Source organism: Limanda limanda, chromosome 12 (genome assembly GCF_963576545.1).
Source record: "Limanda limanda chromosome 12, fLimLim1.1, whole genome shotgun sequence".
In the NCBI taxonomy this organism is placed as follows: domain Eukaryota; kingdom Metazoa; phylum Chordata; class Actinopteri; order Pleuronectiformes; family Pleuronectidae; genus Limanda; species Limanda limanda.
Window position 1 is genome coordinate 4,442,815 of NC_083647.1, and position 13,978 is coordinate 4,456,792.

At 39.7% G+C, this 13,978-nt stretch overlaps 1 protein-coding gene across 1 annotated transcript in view; it reads right to left on the reverse strand.

Moving 5' to 3' along the window:
• The window catches only part of sntg2 (syntrophin, gamma 2), a 73,104-nt gene that overhangs the window by 26,415 nt on the left and 32,711 nt on the right, over positions 1 to 13,978 (reverse strand). Inside the window, exons 9-10 of the mRNA XM_061082940.1 lie at positions 13,113 to 13,201; positions 1,113 to 1,237 (exon numbers count right to left, since the gene is read on the reverse strand). Coding sequence (XP_060938923.1) covers positions 1,113 to 1,237; positions 13,113 to 13,201 — 214 coding nt within the window. The remainder of the gene's footprint in view (positions 1 to 1,112; positions 1,238 to 13,112; positions 13,202 to 13,978) is intronic.

Genomic DNA, 13,978 nt, shown 5'->3' on the forward strand with positions numbered 1-13,978 from the left:
GAATTTTCTCTTGTCAGACCTGAACACAAGTCTGTAATTAGAGTTTGTCATTAGTTTACAGCACACAAATTCAACTGAGCTGTGATCAGCCATGAAATGAACAGAAATGACAAAAAGATTTGTAACATCAATCCACAGTGTCTGATAAAAATAATCCCGTATGCACCATGTATGCTTTTCACAATGTAGCTCAACATTGTATCATGAATATAAAATCAGCTCATACTTTTGATTCTTTTTTATCGGACAATGTGCTCGCGAATCTATTTTTCTGCCTGGGTCCACTGTGTGCTCTGAAGGTTTCTGATTCTTTCATCTTTTTGATTGTTTATTGTACCACCTTGGTTTGGGTTTGTATATTGGAGCGACCCTGTCCAGTCAGCCTCAAAGCTCCTCTGCTTAGGTAGTCACTATAGCCGCTGCTGATTGGCGGAGTCGAGGCAGTTGGGGCAGAATTGAAGCATTTTTACCCCTGAGATATTGTGTAGAGCGTGTAAGTGAATGCTAAACTGCCAATCAGTCTGCTACTATGTCTAAGTAGTACACTATGGTTGTTAACCTACAACCTTTCTGATGAAGCCAACTGGAGAGCTGTTTGCTTCTCTAAATTCCCCTGCATGCGTCTCAAGTAATAAAGGTTAAACTGTGAGTAAGACCTACAATACACTCAACCAGTTATTGTGTGTACTATGAACTATAATCCTGGCCTAGTCACTGTTTGGTGTAATGAATGAATGTGATCGTGTCTTGTATGTTAGCATATGCTACATGTTAAATTGATCACTACCAAATTCCAACAATATACCTGTTTATTCTGTCTCACAGTTTGGAAGCAGAGAATGGTGATTGTATAGTGAACCACTGTTCAAATCAATACAAAAGGAACATGCATGATAATCTAATGCATTGAAACCCTGACCAGTGTTCTCATGGTCCCACCTCCTGAGCCAGTGCCTCACAGCTGTGGTGACCTTTTTAGCCGTTTATGCCTGTGCATAGATATTGGCATTAACATCCTCCTGCCTAAATTAAAATTGCCTGCTAAGCCAACAACTGTGCTCAGTGAACTGTGAACCTCAGAGGTGAATTATATAATGCTGGATTACCCTTACCTTAATTTGTCTGTGCCAGCTTTGTATCTGGAGACTCTGGCCATCAACAAGGGCAGGGAGACGGCGTCCAACCAGCGCTTCTCATACTTTGGTTCATTAGCAGAGGGCGAAGGAGGTGATGGAGCCTGTGTGGAATACATGAACAATGTGATGAGCTTCCTGCGACTTAAGATCATTTAGTGGGACCACTGTGGGACCGTTCACATGCACAATACGTTCTGTAACTCGGTGTTGCTCAGATGGCAGTTATACCCGCAGACATTCGGTTGATCTGCAGGTTGTGTAAGTATTGTTGTAAAAATTAATAGCAGATGGGTTTGAGTCGGTGGCATCATACATCATTGATTAGTAAAATATGAATTACATTCTCTAAAATGTGAACAACAAACAAAGAGAATCTTGTGCATTACTGCAAAAAGCGGAGCTCTGAGAGCAGGCGCTCATTCATCGCAGCTAGGCGCATTATTGAGTTGAGACAGAATTCAACTTTGTGTCAATTACTAATCAATAAGCCCCTGAGACAAATTGTGCCTTGTTAATGTGCTAAATTTGATTGATTGAATAAAAATTAGGGTCTCTCTCAGATTCACCCAATCAGCCCTCACCAAAAGGACACAACACTGTTTTGTTTGATGGTGAATCACGCAATAGATCTTAACCTCTCCCTGTTTCCATTTGCACCGGGCACACCCTGTCTCCAAAATACCAAATGAACACAGTCACGATCCCTGCGCCATAGCACACGAAAATAGGTTCATGTGTTTTTATTGACGTTTCCACCAGTGTGTCCTCAGAGTCAGTGCAGAAAGTGTGTGTCAAACTAAAGCTCATCAAGTGATTACGTGAAATGTTTCATATCTCATCAAAAAGCCTTCTTCACTTCAGTTCCATAGGTCTTGTTAGTAAAGAGCCAATTCATATCTCTTCGTCCATGAGTTATTTATCAGGTTCCTACGACTTAATAAGTTGCACAATATTATTTTCCCCAAATGTCACCAGAGTGGCTCAATAATTATGCAAATACCTGTTACCATTTAAAATGTTCCAGAAAAATATGGAATGTCCATGAGGGTGCGTGTCTATAAATATTTACTTTGGGTGATTGAAGGGCGTGTGAGTCAAGCATGCGTGCGGATTCAAAGTCGTCAGAGCCGATCCCGGCATTTCTAGCGGGTAAACAAAGAAATGCGTTTTTCTGACCTGACATTAGAACATTCCAAACAGCTGAACTTGTTTTTTTGGGTGCGTGACCGCGGATGCACGTACTAATGTATGTGACTCCATTGGTCACAGGGCCGAGCGTTGGCGTTGCTCTTTCAAAGTGATTTGGCACAAACATTTGCTATTGCATAATCAGAGAATGCGACTTATTGCTGAAGAGGCCCTGATCCTCTCAGATCCGCCATTCTGTGTTTGACGAATTCTAACTTCCTGCTGAGAGCTGCATCTCTGTCGCTGGAACATACACAGCTAGAGCAGAAACCACAGTTTTCTGCCCAGTTGGCACCAGCTGAAAACGCTGCCAGTAGCGCAGCAGGAGAGACGCTCTGCTGAGAAGTAGGATTTTATAACTGAGCTATGACCAAGATGCCAACACCCCACTCTTCAATTACCCACTGACATAAACAGTCCATCTATAAGACTTTTAAATACTCAATACCAGCTTATCGAGTTTTTGGAATCTTCTTATTTTACTCTGCACTAAAACCTACAGGTCAGAGTCCGCTTCAAAATTCTCAACAGAGACCACTGTGTCTTTCATTTGTCTTTCAAGGAGCAGACACAGCGAAGCAGCTAAACTACTTTTTTTACTGAGTTTTAATAGTTACTCCTATACTATATTCTATAAGTGCTTGGATGCCAGTCAGCTCCGAATTTGACCAAAATATTTGAGGGCATTTTAGACAGTACTTTTGTACTAGGCCATTAATTAAAAATATATTGCTAGATCATGAAAATGTATCAGTTAAAGTCATGATTTAATTGGGAGGACAACCAGCAATTAAGCCGCACAGCAAGCTGAAGCAAACAGCTCTTCTTTGTCTTCAAAGAAGAAACTAGAATTAGTTTTTGCTCGTTTATTTGACTCCGTCTTAGCTGTCACCAGTGAAGCAGCTCTTCCTTCTCTAACTACAGCTACTTCACTGAATACAGATAAGCAGTCACATCTTTACATGACAAAGTCTCAAAGGAAAACATGAATAGATGTTTAAACATAAAAAGTTAATAGATGTTACCAATAATAGATAGCAGTACAGTCAGCCCGACTTCACAGCATACAGATACATCCATCTGACGAGGCTGCACCTCCACACTTCACACACACAAGTGGGTCCAGAAAATGGAGCTAAAGTGGATAAAAACCGACCCTCAGTGGGTGCCTCTTGACTTTTATTAATGACAGAATGAAACTGGTTCAGATACGATCTCAGCTTTAAGTGCTGTTGAGTTATGAAGTCATATTTGGGAAAAATATACTTGCTGTTTCAAGTGATGGATTACATTCATGCTTGGCGGCAGTGAGTCTCTGTGAGCTCGTTCTAATGGAGTTTTGAAAACTGCAGCAGAATGAGACTGACTGAGGCAAATACACAAGTGCATTTAGGTTATTTATGGGCACTAAATCAAAAATGACTGTCAGTAAAGTCTCAGATTGCAGCTTAAAGATGCTCATAACAATAACAGTGATAACAATAATAGTGTTAATGTTGCATGGGAACAGGTTGTGTTTTTGAAAGCTGTACATTCCGATGGTGGCAACTCACATGGCAGTAGGTGAGACTTCATGTTACTATTGAGCAATTCACCATCAGTTTTCTTTTTTTACAAAGGCCTGAGCACTTCACATGGCTGAAAAAAAATGAAATAGATTCACGGCAGACTCCTTTTTAAAAGGGAGGCCATCCTTTACAAAGAAGAATCTGTTTTCAAAGAAACTAAAATGGCAAAATTGCTTTAATAGTGTTGCAAATGTTTAATTCATTTTCACATGCTTTAATTTCCCTCGCCAAATGTTTTTTTCTGCAAAGTGAAATTCTACCACAGTTCTTCCTTTGAGGATTTGAGAGAATAGCCTAAGCAGCCTGCAGTCTGGGACTAGACAGTGGACTGCAGCACAGAGCTGACAACAAAACCGCAGCAGCTAATAACCTGTTTAAAACTGTAAAATGTGTTGATGTGGAAATCAGCTGTTTGAAGGTGTGGACTTGGGTGGTGCCAGAGACCATCTTCAAACAAGAGATGAAATGACGAAAAAGAGAGAGAGAGAGAGAGAGAGAGTGAGAGAGAGAGAGACAACGAGAGAGACAAACAGAAAGAAGTGACAACATTGAGGTGAATAGTTATCAAGGTAGAGTCGGTTAAACAATTTGAAACTGGACAGGAAATTGCACGGAGAAAAAAACAACAACTAACATTTGAAAATATCCACAGAGCGTGCTTCTCAAATTTGCGTAGAGATTTTATTACACAGAAGGAAAGCTTGATGAGCAAAGACTCCTACACTGCTGTAAGATTTTTCCGACAATCAAGGAGGAATTAAATAACCAGCATCGAGAACATAAATCATGTGATGGAGTACACAGATAACACTATCTACTATAATAAGACTGGACATGAACTGTAAGATGAAGCCACTGCATTTAATGTATTGCACACTTGAGGGTGTAATGTAATCAAACTTCTCAGAGCTTCTAGAGACTCTGGCTGCAGCTTTTTAGGCCAACTGTTGCTGTAAGAGGTGAGTCAGAGAAAAGCGTGTTGTAGTAGTTGTCTTTCAGTAGGTCAAGTGGATTATATGGGTCATGTTTTTGGTTCATCATGTAACAGCAAAGCAACGCTGGTGACATATTTTACAAGAGGCTCAAAAGTTAAACAAATATCAAGAATAATTTCTTAATTCTTGACTGTCTGGTGCCATAAGCAGGTCCGGACCAAATTGGCCGAGGTGTTGGAGATATGCAGACAGGAAATTAGCGGAGGCCTGGACCATGGCAGCAGACCACCACATTCATTTTGTCAGAAAAAGCAGGTTCAACACAAGCAAGACATTAAAGCTCCACCGTTCTTGCCTCCCAAGACTGCATCATGACAGTCAATGTCTGCAGGAAGCTTCAGTCCCTGCCCCTGCCCCGCCATCAGGATACATTAAGAGTGTACAGGGCCGAAACGTTGTGGAAAGATGGTGTTGAGGAACTTTTGACCATCCTCACACATTACTTTACCACTATATATTATGTTTCTAGTGTATATTACATTATATATGTACACAATTAGGAGAATAGGGCCTGTCTTATTCCACAGATACTCCCTTCTTTTCTGTAAGTAGTACCCAAGGTCAGGTTAAAGATAAAGGCCAACCCACAATGAAATGTATTGTCTACATTAAGACTTTCATATCTAACTCAGATGTACCAAACAGAGAGGCTAAAACTTCAACTCTCACCCTCTCTTATGTGTATTTCACCAGTGGCAAGACGTAAAGACACAATGTGATTTAGTTATGCATACTTAAGGCTTAACTATCCAATAAGATGCGAGCACCTACATGTAACATAGAGAGAGGGAATGGAATTCTAGCCATTCATGGATGTGCTGTTAGAATGGGTGACGCAAGTAGAGGGAGATATACTGGGATGCTGTGGGAGACATCTCTGGAGGGAGACGACTTGGGGGTGACAATTGCTAATGTTACTCTGTTAGCATTTGTATATTGTTCCATCTTCTGGTCTCAGCTGCTGCCTGAGTTCTCCTTTCCCCAGCATCCAGAAAACTTCCAGAACAGATGGAACATGGCTAAAGAACTTGGAGTAAGCAAACCAAAGTGGAGGTGCGGCCATAGCAGAATACTGACTGATGTTAATTGCTACACTGAGCAATTAACTTATGTTATATGGATACAAGGTGAAGCATGCAAACTCCACCATTTAAGTTCATGCACTAAGATCCTTTGGACATTCATGTATCTAGACTTTCCAGTAAAAATTCTGCAGAAAGTCTTGGGTATCCAATGTGAGAACACAGCAGGAGCTCCTCAGCAGGATTATCTGTAAACTGCCTCTGCCTGTTGCATTACCCCTAACACCTCCGCAGATTTATGTGTTGTAAACATATCTGAATGGAGAATATCCTGCTGCAATGTGCCGGTGTGAAAGGTAACCTCTTGAGAAAGTTCGGACCGGGCATAATTCTCTGGGGGCTATGTCTGTGTTAAGCTTAGTTTTGCTTACGGAAAACAGCATACAGCTCTCCAATAAAGCAGTAATGCCAATCACCAATGAGCTTTTATGTTGGGTGAAAATATTGCATCATGAAAAAAATTGGCAAGACAAATACAATAAAGTAACCAAAAACATATTGTATTGTAACCTGTGTATAACGTGAGAGCAGGTTAGGAATAGCCCATTCAATGATTTTGAAGATTGTACACAAGTGGAATCTGGGTTTGCCAGCAAGAACTTGTGTTTGGACAAGCAAGGGAGATTTTGAAAATCAATCAATAATCGCTTAGAGTTTGAGAATCAAGGTTAGGTCTTTGCAGTAAAGGAGAAACCACAGCTAAATCAAAAGCAGTGATTGCAAAACTCAGAGATTTTCTTTGGATGAACCTGAGAAGAGGGCATCCTTGCAGATTTAATAGCTCTTTGTGGGGTCGGATCATCTATGGTGCCCAGGTTGGTATAGAACTTGTAAAAAGATGATAACAGTGCAGAGGAGGATTTTTTTTTAACTGTGATTAATTTGAGACTGACAAAGAAAGTTTTTTGGCCCCAACAAGCCAACACGAACCCTACGAAACATTCTTAAGGTCTGTAAACATAACATATTATCTAATGGGTAACAAGCTTGGGGTTAAAATAACTGAAAATTTAGCTTTAGCAAACAGTGGAAAGATTAAGACAAAGAATCAGGTGTAGCCCTGTTAATGCTATACACACAGAACAGTTCGGGTAGGATGAGGGCAGGGTAGTGCAAAGCAGCTAAGCATATTACCAGGGTATTAAAATGGCCTTCGGGTGGAAGGTAGGCAAGAGTGAACAGCAGAGGAAAAACTGCCTACCTTTGCAAATTGAGTTGCAAATCATTGATTAACTCTGTCAGAGCGCACCAGTAATTACTACCTTTCTTACTAAATTATAATCTTTTGGTCCATTTATGTCAATCCAGAACAAAATGTTTTAGTTAACTCTCAAGGGGAGCTCTGCCAAGAGTGGGCGAGGTGACAGGGAATGGAAAACTATCAGGCTGTAAGAGTGGATTACACGGACAAAGCACCTGCCTCCACAGAATAGCAGGGAAACAGGAACTAAAGCCACAGTGTTGTTTTTTTTTTTGTTTCATGGATTTCCGAGATGAGCATAATTATTTCAAAGTATCTAAATAAATTAATGAGGTAGATGGGCAAGGCCTGATGTGAAAAGAAGAATTCTGTAAAATGATTTTAATGAGAGCAAACTGAACACAAGCTCCTTGAATTCTAATCATTTACAGGAAAGATGAATGTTAATATGGGTTAGGGGGGAAAATATTTGCTCAACCATGTACTTTTGTCAACTTTGACAATCTCTCATAATTAGGGATGAAATAGTATGAAAAAATCCTACTCGTTTTTCTGAGACTGAAACTATTCTTATCAGCTTGACATGACCACATAACAAGACAAGTGTGTCGATCATCAGGAGGGTCTGGAGAAATACTAAAGCTCCCCACCGCCGGCAAATGGGATGACCCCATTGCCTACTGATGTACTTGACATGGGGTCATGCAAACTGTACTATGCATCCCCTCAAGTGCATCTATAAGGTTAAACTGGAAACATTTAGATACGTCAGCTCACACTGTAATTATGTGATAGATTACAGGGTAGGGTTCTGGGTATTATTGCATTACAGGCTATAAAACTTTCAACATCACCCAATCATAAAAGTAATATTGGTATTAATTACTTCCATGAAGGGTTAGGGTTTTCTTCATCCCTGAAGTTGTAATCCATGTTTGTCTTCTTTTTCCAGAGCGCATTTTGACATGAACTCAGCTGGCCTTGCAGCACACAGTAATTTAACGCACAGGTACTGAGAGCAATATATGTCTCAAATAAGCAATGTCTTTCCTGTCAAGAAAATGGGAGCATATTGCACCTCAGCCCACCAGGTCCCTTGTGGCTACACTGGATTTGGGCTCTGGAGTCAGTGGAGAAATTGCTGTTTTTCACAGTCTAGCATTTCTCTGCACGTGGGATGGTTGACCATTAACGAACAATGGTAAGTTTAGAAACAAACTATGAGCTGACTTGGGATCAACCAAAAGAGCTAAAAACACAGCATTAGCATAAATGCTTGTATATCTTCTTATAATGCCGATTTTACGAAACAGTTGATTCACACATTCAGCAGACAAAGCAACACTATCATTCGTGTGGGCGAAGGATTCTAGGTAAAGGACACGTCAAAGTCCAACGTTCACACAAGTTGTTTAGGTATCAGAATTATGTCTGGTTCATTGGTTCTACCGTTTTGGCTAGCTAACCGCTAACTATCTAGCTATCGGTGGGCAGGTATTGCACAGTGAAGTTAATCAGCACTGATGTAAACAATGGCAATTAGAGCAGCACAGGTGAATGATAAGTATCATTGAGTTTGTTGGAACAATCCATTTTTTCTGCAAATCTCTATCTGGAGGATTCTTATCATTATACTATGAGCATTAAAGTGAATGCACAATCATTCTACACTGGAAAAAAAAACATTAACACGTCTAGATACTCTAAGAACAAATGCAACAACCCACATAATAGTGCCTATTTGTGTAAAGGGAATCTCACTTGAGCTGAGTAAAAACTAGAGTGAGACCAGTTCTTGGCATTTGTGCTTTTCACTCCTTGAAAAGTTATTTCTGAGGTCAGGAAACTGCCTGGCTAATGGTGTTTGTCAGCCTTGTCATTTGCAATGACAGAATTAAATGTAATCTGTGCTAGAGCGAGCTGACCTGTTATGTCTCACTGAGTCATTTTTTTCTGCCTAGGTAGGCATCTGTCAAGGTCTGTTTTCTGTTCTTAGATAAAGCATGTGCACATACAGAGAAGGGAAGTGTCTTCTGCTCCTGCTAGAGATTCAAATGATAACCCTTTAAATCTAGATTATATATGAAAGGTTAAAGTGGGCCACCTGCTGTCCTTCATGCATTCTCTGAATAATTCATGAGATGATGAGCCATAGATTCAGTCTTTACGGCTCCTCTTTTCATTATAGATTGCCATATTAATATGCAAGTTCTGAATCCTCACTAATAAAATGGGGAAATTCTGGCTTTGGGGATATGATTATTGCTCCTCATTATGCTCAGTAGGTAACATTTAAAATCAAGTCAAATTTGCTTGATATTACTGCAGCATTAGTGACACAGCTGTAATTTCGCAATCACAGATATCCAGTTGGTCATTGTGAGCTTAACCTGTGAAGGATATGTACTTTGTTTTGGGAGCCAGTGCTGAATTTGTTATGTTGATGACCTAACTGAATCATATTCAGTTTTGTGGGATAACTAATAACCATAAGAATAGCTCTGATCATTTATTCAGGTATTTTTGGGACTGCTACAGTGTCCAGAGATCCCACAAGATCCTGCGGCTGTGCACGCCATATCATTTTTCAAAATTCAATATTCAATGTAGCATTTAACACATTTTTTCGTTTGTCTTCATTGTATGATCAAAGCTGTGCCATCTACTGCATCTTAGAGGATAATCATTTAATCAAACGAGGGTGAGATGGTTAAAATCAATGAAAAGCACCATGTCCCACTCAACTTAGACATTACCCAAAAGGAGTGCCTCAACAAAGTAATGATTATTTTTGCATTGACTTGTTTCGGTGTCAGTCATAGAGGTCATCGACAAAGGGGCTCATACTTGCCAATACTCTCTGCACCACTGTAGCTAACATAATAGTTTACTTCCATTGCCCTCTGACCAAATGTATTTACAATCAGTGAAGGGTGGAAGAACCACAGGGAGAGTTTGTTTGAGATAAGTTTAATTCTCCTCATTCAGCCGGGGGAGCTGTCTCGCAGCAGTGAGCTATCAGGGTTCGGAGCCATATTTTTGACAGACAAACACAGTCCCAGCATATATGCATAGAGGACGTTATGGATTACTGCACATTTATTAACATGTCAAAGTCAAAGCAGATTTGTATGAGCCACAGTCCACATAGAGAGACGGAGGCTCAGGCTGCTGCTGATAGTGCTGCTGCCTGACTAGTGATTAGTCCCGCTGAGCTAACCGCAATGAAAAACACAGAGTCTGAATAGATTTTGATTGGTAGCATTTGTGTTCCTACGACACTCTACTACTACTAAGTGGAATTTGATCACTTATTCAGAAGGGTTCAATGTAAATACTGCATGAATTTCAATGTTAAAAATCGAAATAATATCCAACTAAGAACAAGAAGAATGGGTCATGTTTTCTGTATTGAAAGGCCCCTTTAGCAGCAAACTATTTAAACTATTTAAAATGTAAAGAAAAAAGTACATACAAATTACATGTTTTCCATAAAAAGCTTTACTATTTTAGTAATTACTAAACATTAATAACTATTTCACTCACAACACCTCTGATGTCTCAATGTGCATAATAATTCTGTTTATATTCTGTTTTCAAATTTAGAAATAGAAAATAAAAAAATGTGGTCTAATTAAAAGCTGTCATGTAAATGGTCTTTATTTATATAGCACTCTTCTAGTCTTGATGTTCACTCAAAGCGCTTTAAAGCACATTTTTTTCCATTCACCCATTCATCATCTTACACATTCATACAGTAGAATCGAGGTCCCTTTGATCAGCACGTTCTCTATGAGAATGGGCAATTTTGGGGTTCAGTATCTGGCCCAGGGATCGAACCGCCGACCTTCTGGTTAGCCACAGCCACCCCATCATCAGCCCCACACACTGTCCTCACTTTGAAGCTACAGAGCACACACTGTGCGATGCTCCACAAAACCCCAGGTATTCCCAGGATGTAGGAATTACCAGAGGGGAGCTAGTGAAGTAGCAACACAACATGTAAAATATGAAACTGTGGAGTAGGTGGCAGATGCAGATCGAGACTCCGTCCACTTCCAGCTGCTGCACCAAGCTGAGCCAAACCAGATGATCTGATTCAAATCCTCCTCCAACTCCTGCTAAAACAACAAACCAGTTATCAAGCTAACGGACTAAACATAATTGACTGTTAATGGAACAAAACCACTCGAACGTGATGCATCAAGGAGACCAAAAGGTGGAACAATATACAAACGCTGACAGAGTAAAATGAGTAGTTGTCAGCCCCAAGTCTTAGGATTTCTCCCTCAGCATCTTCATATATCTTCCTCTACTTGCGTCACCCATTCTAACAGCACATCCATGAATGGCTAGAATTGCTTTCACTCTCTATGTTACATGTAGGTGTTCACATCCTATTGGTGAGTTAAGCCTAAAGTATTCATTCCTAAATCACATTGTGTCCTTACGTCTTGCCACTGGTGAAATACGCAAAAGAGTTGAAGTTGGTGAGAGTTGAAGTTGGTGTCTCTCTGTCTGGCACGTAGACACTACAATGTACTGTTGGTTGGTCCTTTATCTTTAACCTGACCTTGGCTACTGCTTAGAGAGAGAAGAGAGTATCTGTGGATTTAGAAAGGCCCTATTCTCCTGTACAGATGTAATGTGTAATATACAATAAACATTATATACATAATACATGGTGGCATATAACCCTAACCCATGTGGGAGGATGGTCAAAAATTCCTGAACAACCTCATGCGTTGCTGAACTTAATTGTGCTTCTGTTAAGTTGCATTGCTCACGCTGTGTACGGGAATAGAGGCACCAGCCAATCAAATCATGTTAATTAATGTGAAACACATCAGCCAGCTTTCTAACCGGTTGTGTTCTGTGTTCTGGTTGTGTATTTCATGTCCCATGAATTTCTCTTTAACATTTTATCAATAACCAGCATTGCACTTTGAAAGCTGAACATTAAACTTTCACCTTTCGTCGCTAAGTGTTGGGCACGCCTATCCAAAATATTTCAATTTCAATATTTTGGCCCGAGTTGCTTGTTTTTGAATTCATAGACTTATTCATACACACAAAAAAAGCCTATTTTGTTCCCCACTTAATAGAAGAACATATGCACCCCAAGATATAATAACTCCTTCTGCAGGCTGGACAGTTTATATGACACAATGTCAACAACACTGTCATTATCCAATATTTATTTTTTATTTCACTTGTAATTAGTACTCCATACTTCCACTCTAATACATTTCAGAGTGAATTATTGTATTTTCTACTCCATTACATAAAATGGACAGCTTTAGTTCATTGAAAATAAAGATTTTAAACACTAGATAATATAACAAGCTGGTAAAACATCTAGTTTGGGAGAAAACTAGTAGTTTAGAAAATTGGTTGCTTCTATAGGAGAAATGTTGTTATTTTAAAGGCTTTAATGATCCAGTATTTCCCCACGAATCAGAGAAACAAGCTCACTAATGTCCCTGTATATAAAAATCTTTATAAGGTATTTTATTTCAGCTCAACCTGCTGCATTCACAGCAGCTTCAGCATAAATTATCTAATGATGTCAAACAGCTAAATAATATGATATAATAACTGGTCAAGAGCCTTTTTCACACACGAGTGTCAGAGAACATGCAAACAATTGGGTCAAGACTATGCCTGGAGTTTTTTTTTCACATTTAAACGCAGCAAGAGGTTCTCTGCTCAGACGTGTTCACAACAACAACAATACACTGCTACTCACTCACAAAAGCTCAAGCCAGGCAACGCACATGTTGTGACCATATGCCGATGAACATCACTCCTGATTGTTTAAGCGGAGCTTAGCTTGCTGAAATTCAATATGGAGGCCAGTTCCTTTTAAAAACAAAAAACTCAAGGTACCAAACACAATGCAATCAACATCAAATATGAAACATCAATACGGTCTTTCTTACTGTGTTGTTTCCGTTTCCATTTAAATGTAAACCGCTGTCAAAGAGGGGAGAAGATACTCTGCTGTGATCCGTGGACGGCCCAGGAGAACCTGAGAAAGAAAGGAGAATGATTCATGTTCTTAACAAAAAGCCTACGGAAGAATAACTGTTAAAATATTTATTCCTGCTTCACTTTGGATCTGTTATGCTATTCTTGCAGAAACAAAGACAGTAAATCAATAATTTCACCTACACCTCAAACACTGTGGTTCAGCTGATAGTCTTCGGGGTTATTATTGACTGTATTCTGCTGCTCTGCCTTCAAGCCGAGCAGTGTTGATGTATGTGTGAATGGTGCGCAGCATCCAAAGGAGACAAATGTTCCTCTTTGATATGATACTGGCTTGGCGTCAAGGGGACCTGCTTTCTGATTCGGTCACACTCTGATAAGTGTGGCATACTGCTCCTGGCCTCTACTGCTCGTCATTTGTGCCAGTGTACACAGTTTAAAAAATGTCTTAGAGTGAATATGACTTGAACCTTTTCTCCCTCAGTCAACGAAACATGATTCACCGGCCAAAAGACCCTACAGCAAAGCTCAAACACTGATGCTTTCCTTTTAATTTTCCAACAAGATGTGAGGGCGAATTCTCTCTCAGCTCTCACTTTGAGGAGGATTTGCTTATCAACCGAGGCTAATGACTTGTTTTGTCCAAACAAGACAACCCAAATCATTCAGTAACAGAATGTCCCCAGTTTCAACTAAAAGCTACAAAGATGATGAATGTATATCTATAAGACATTACAATCACTACCCAAACAATGAAGTAAAGTTTTTTTGTTGTGAAAATTTGTATTATGTAATTGAATAGCTACAAATTAAAAAA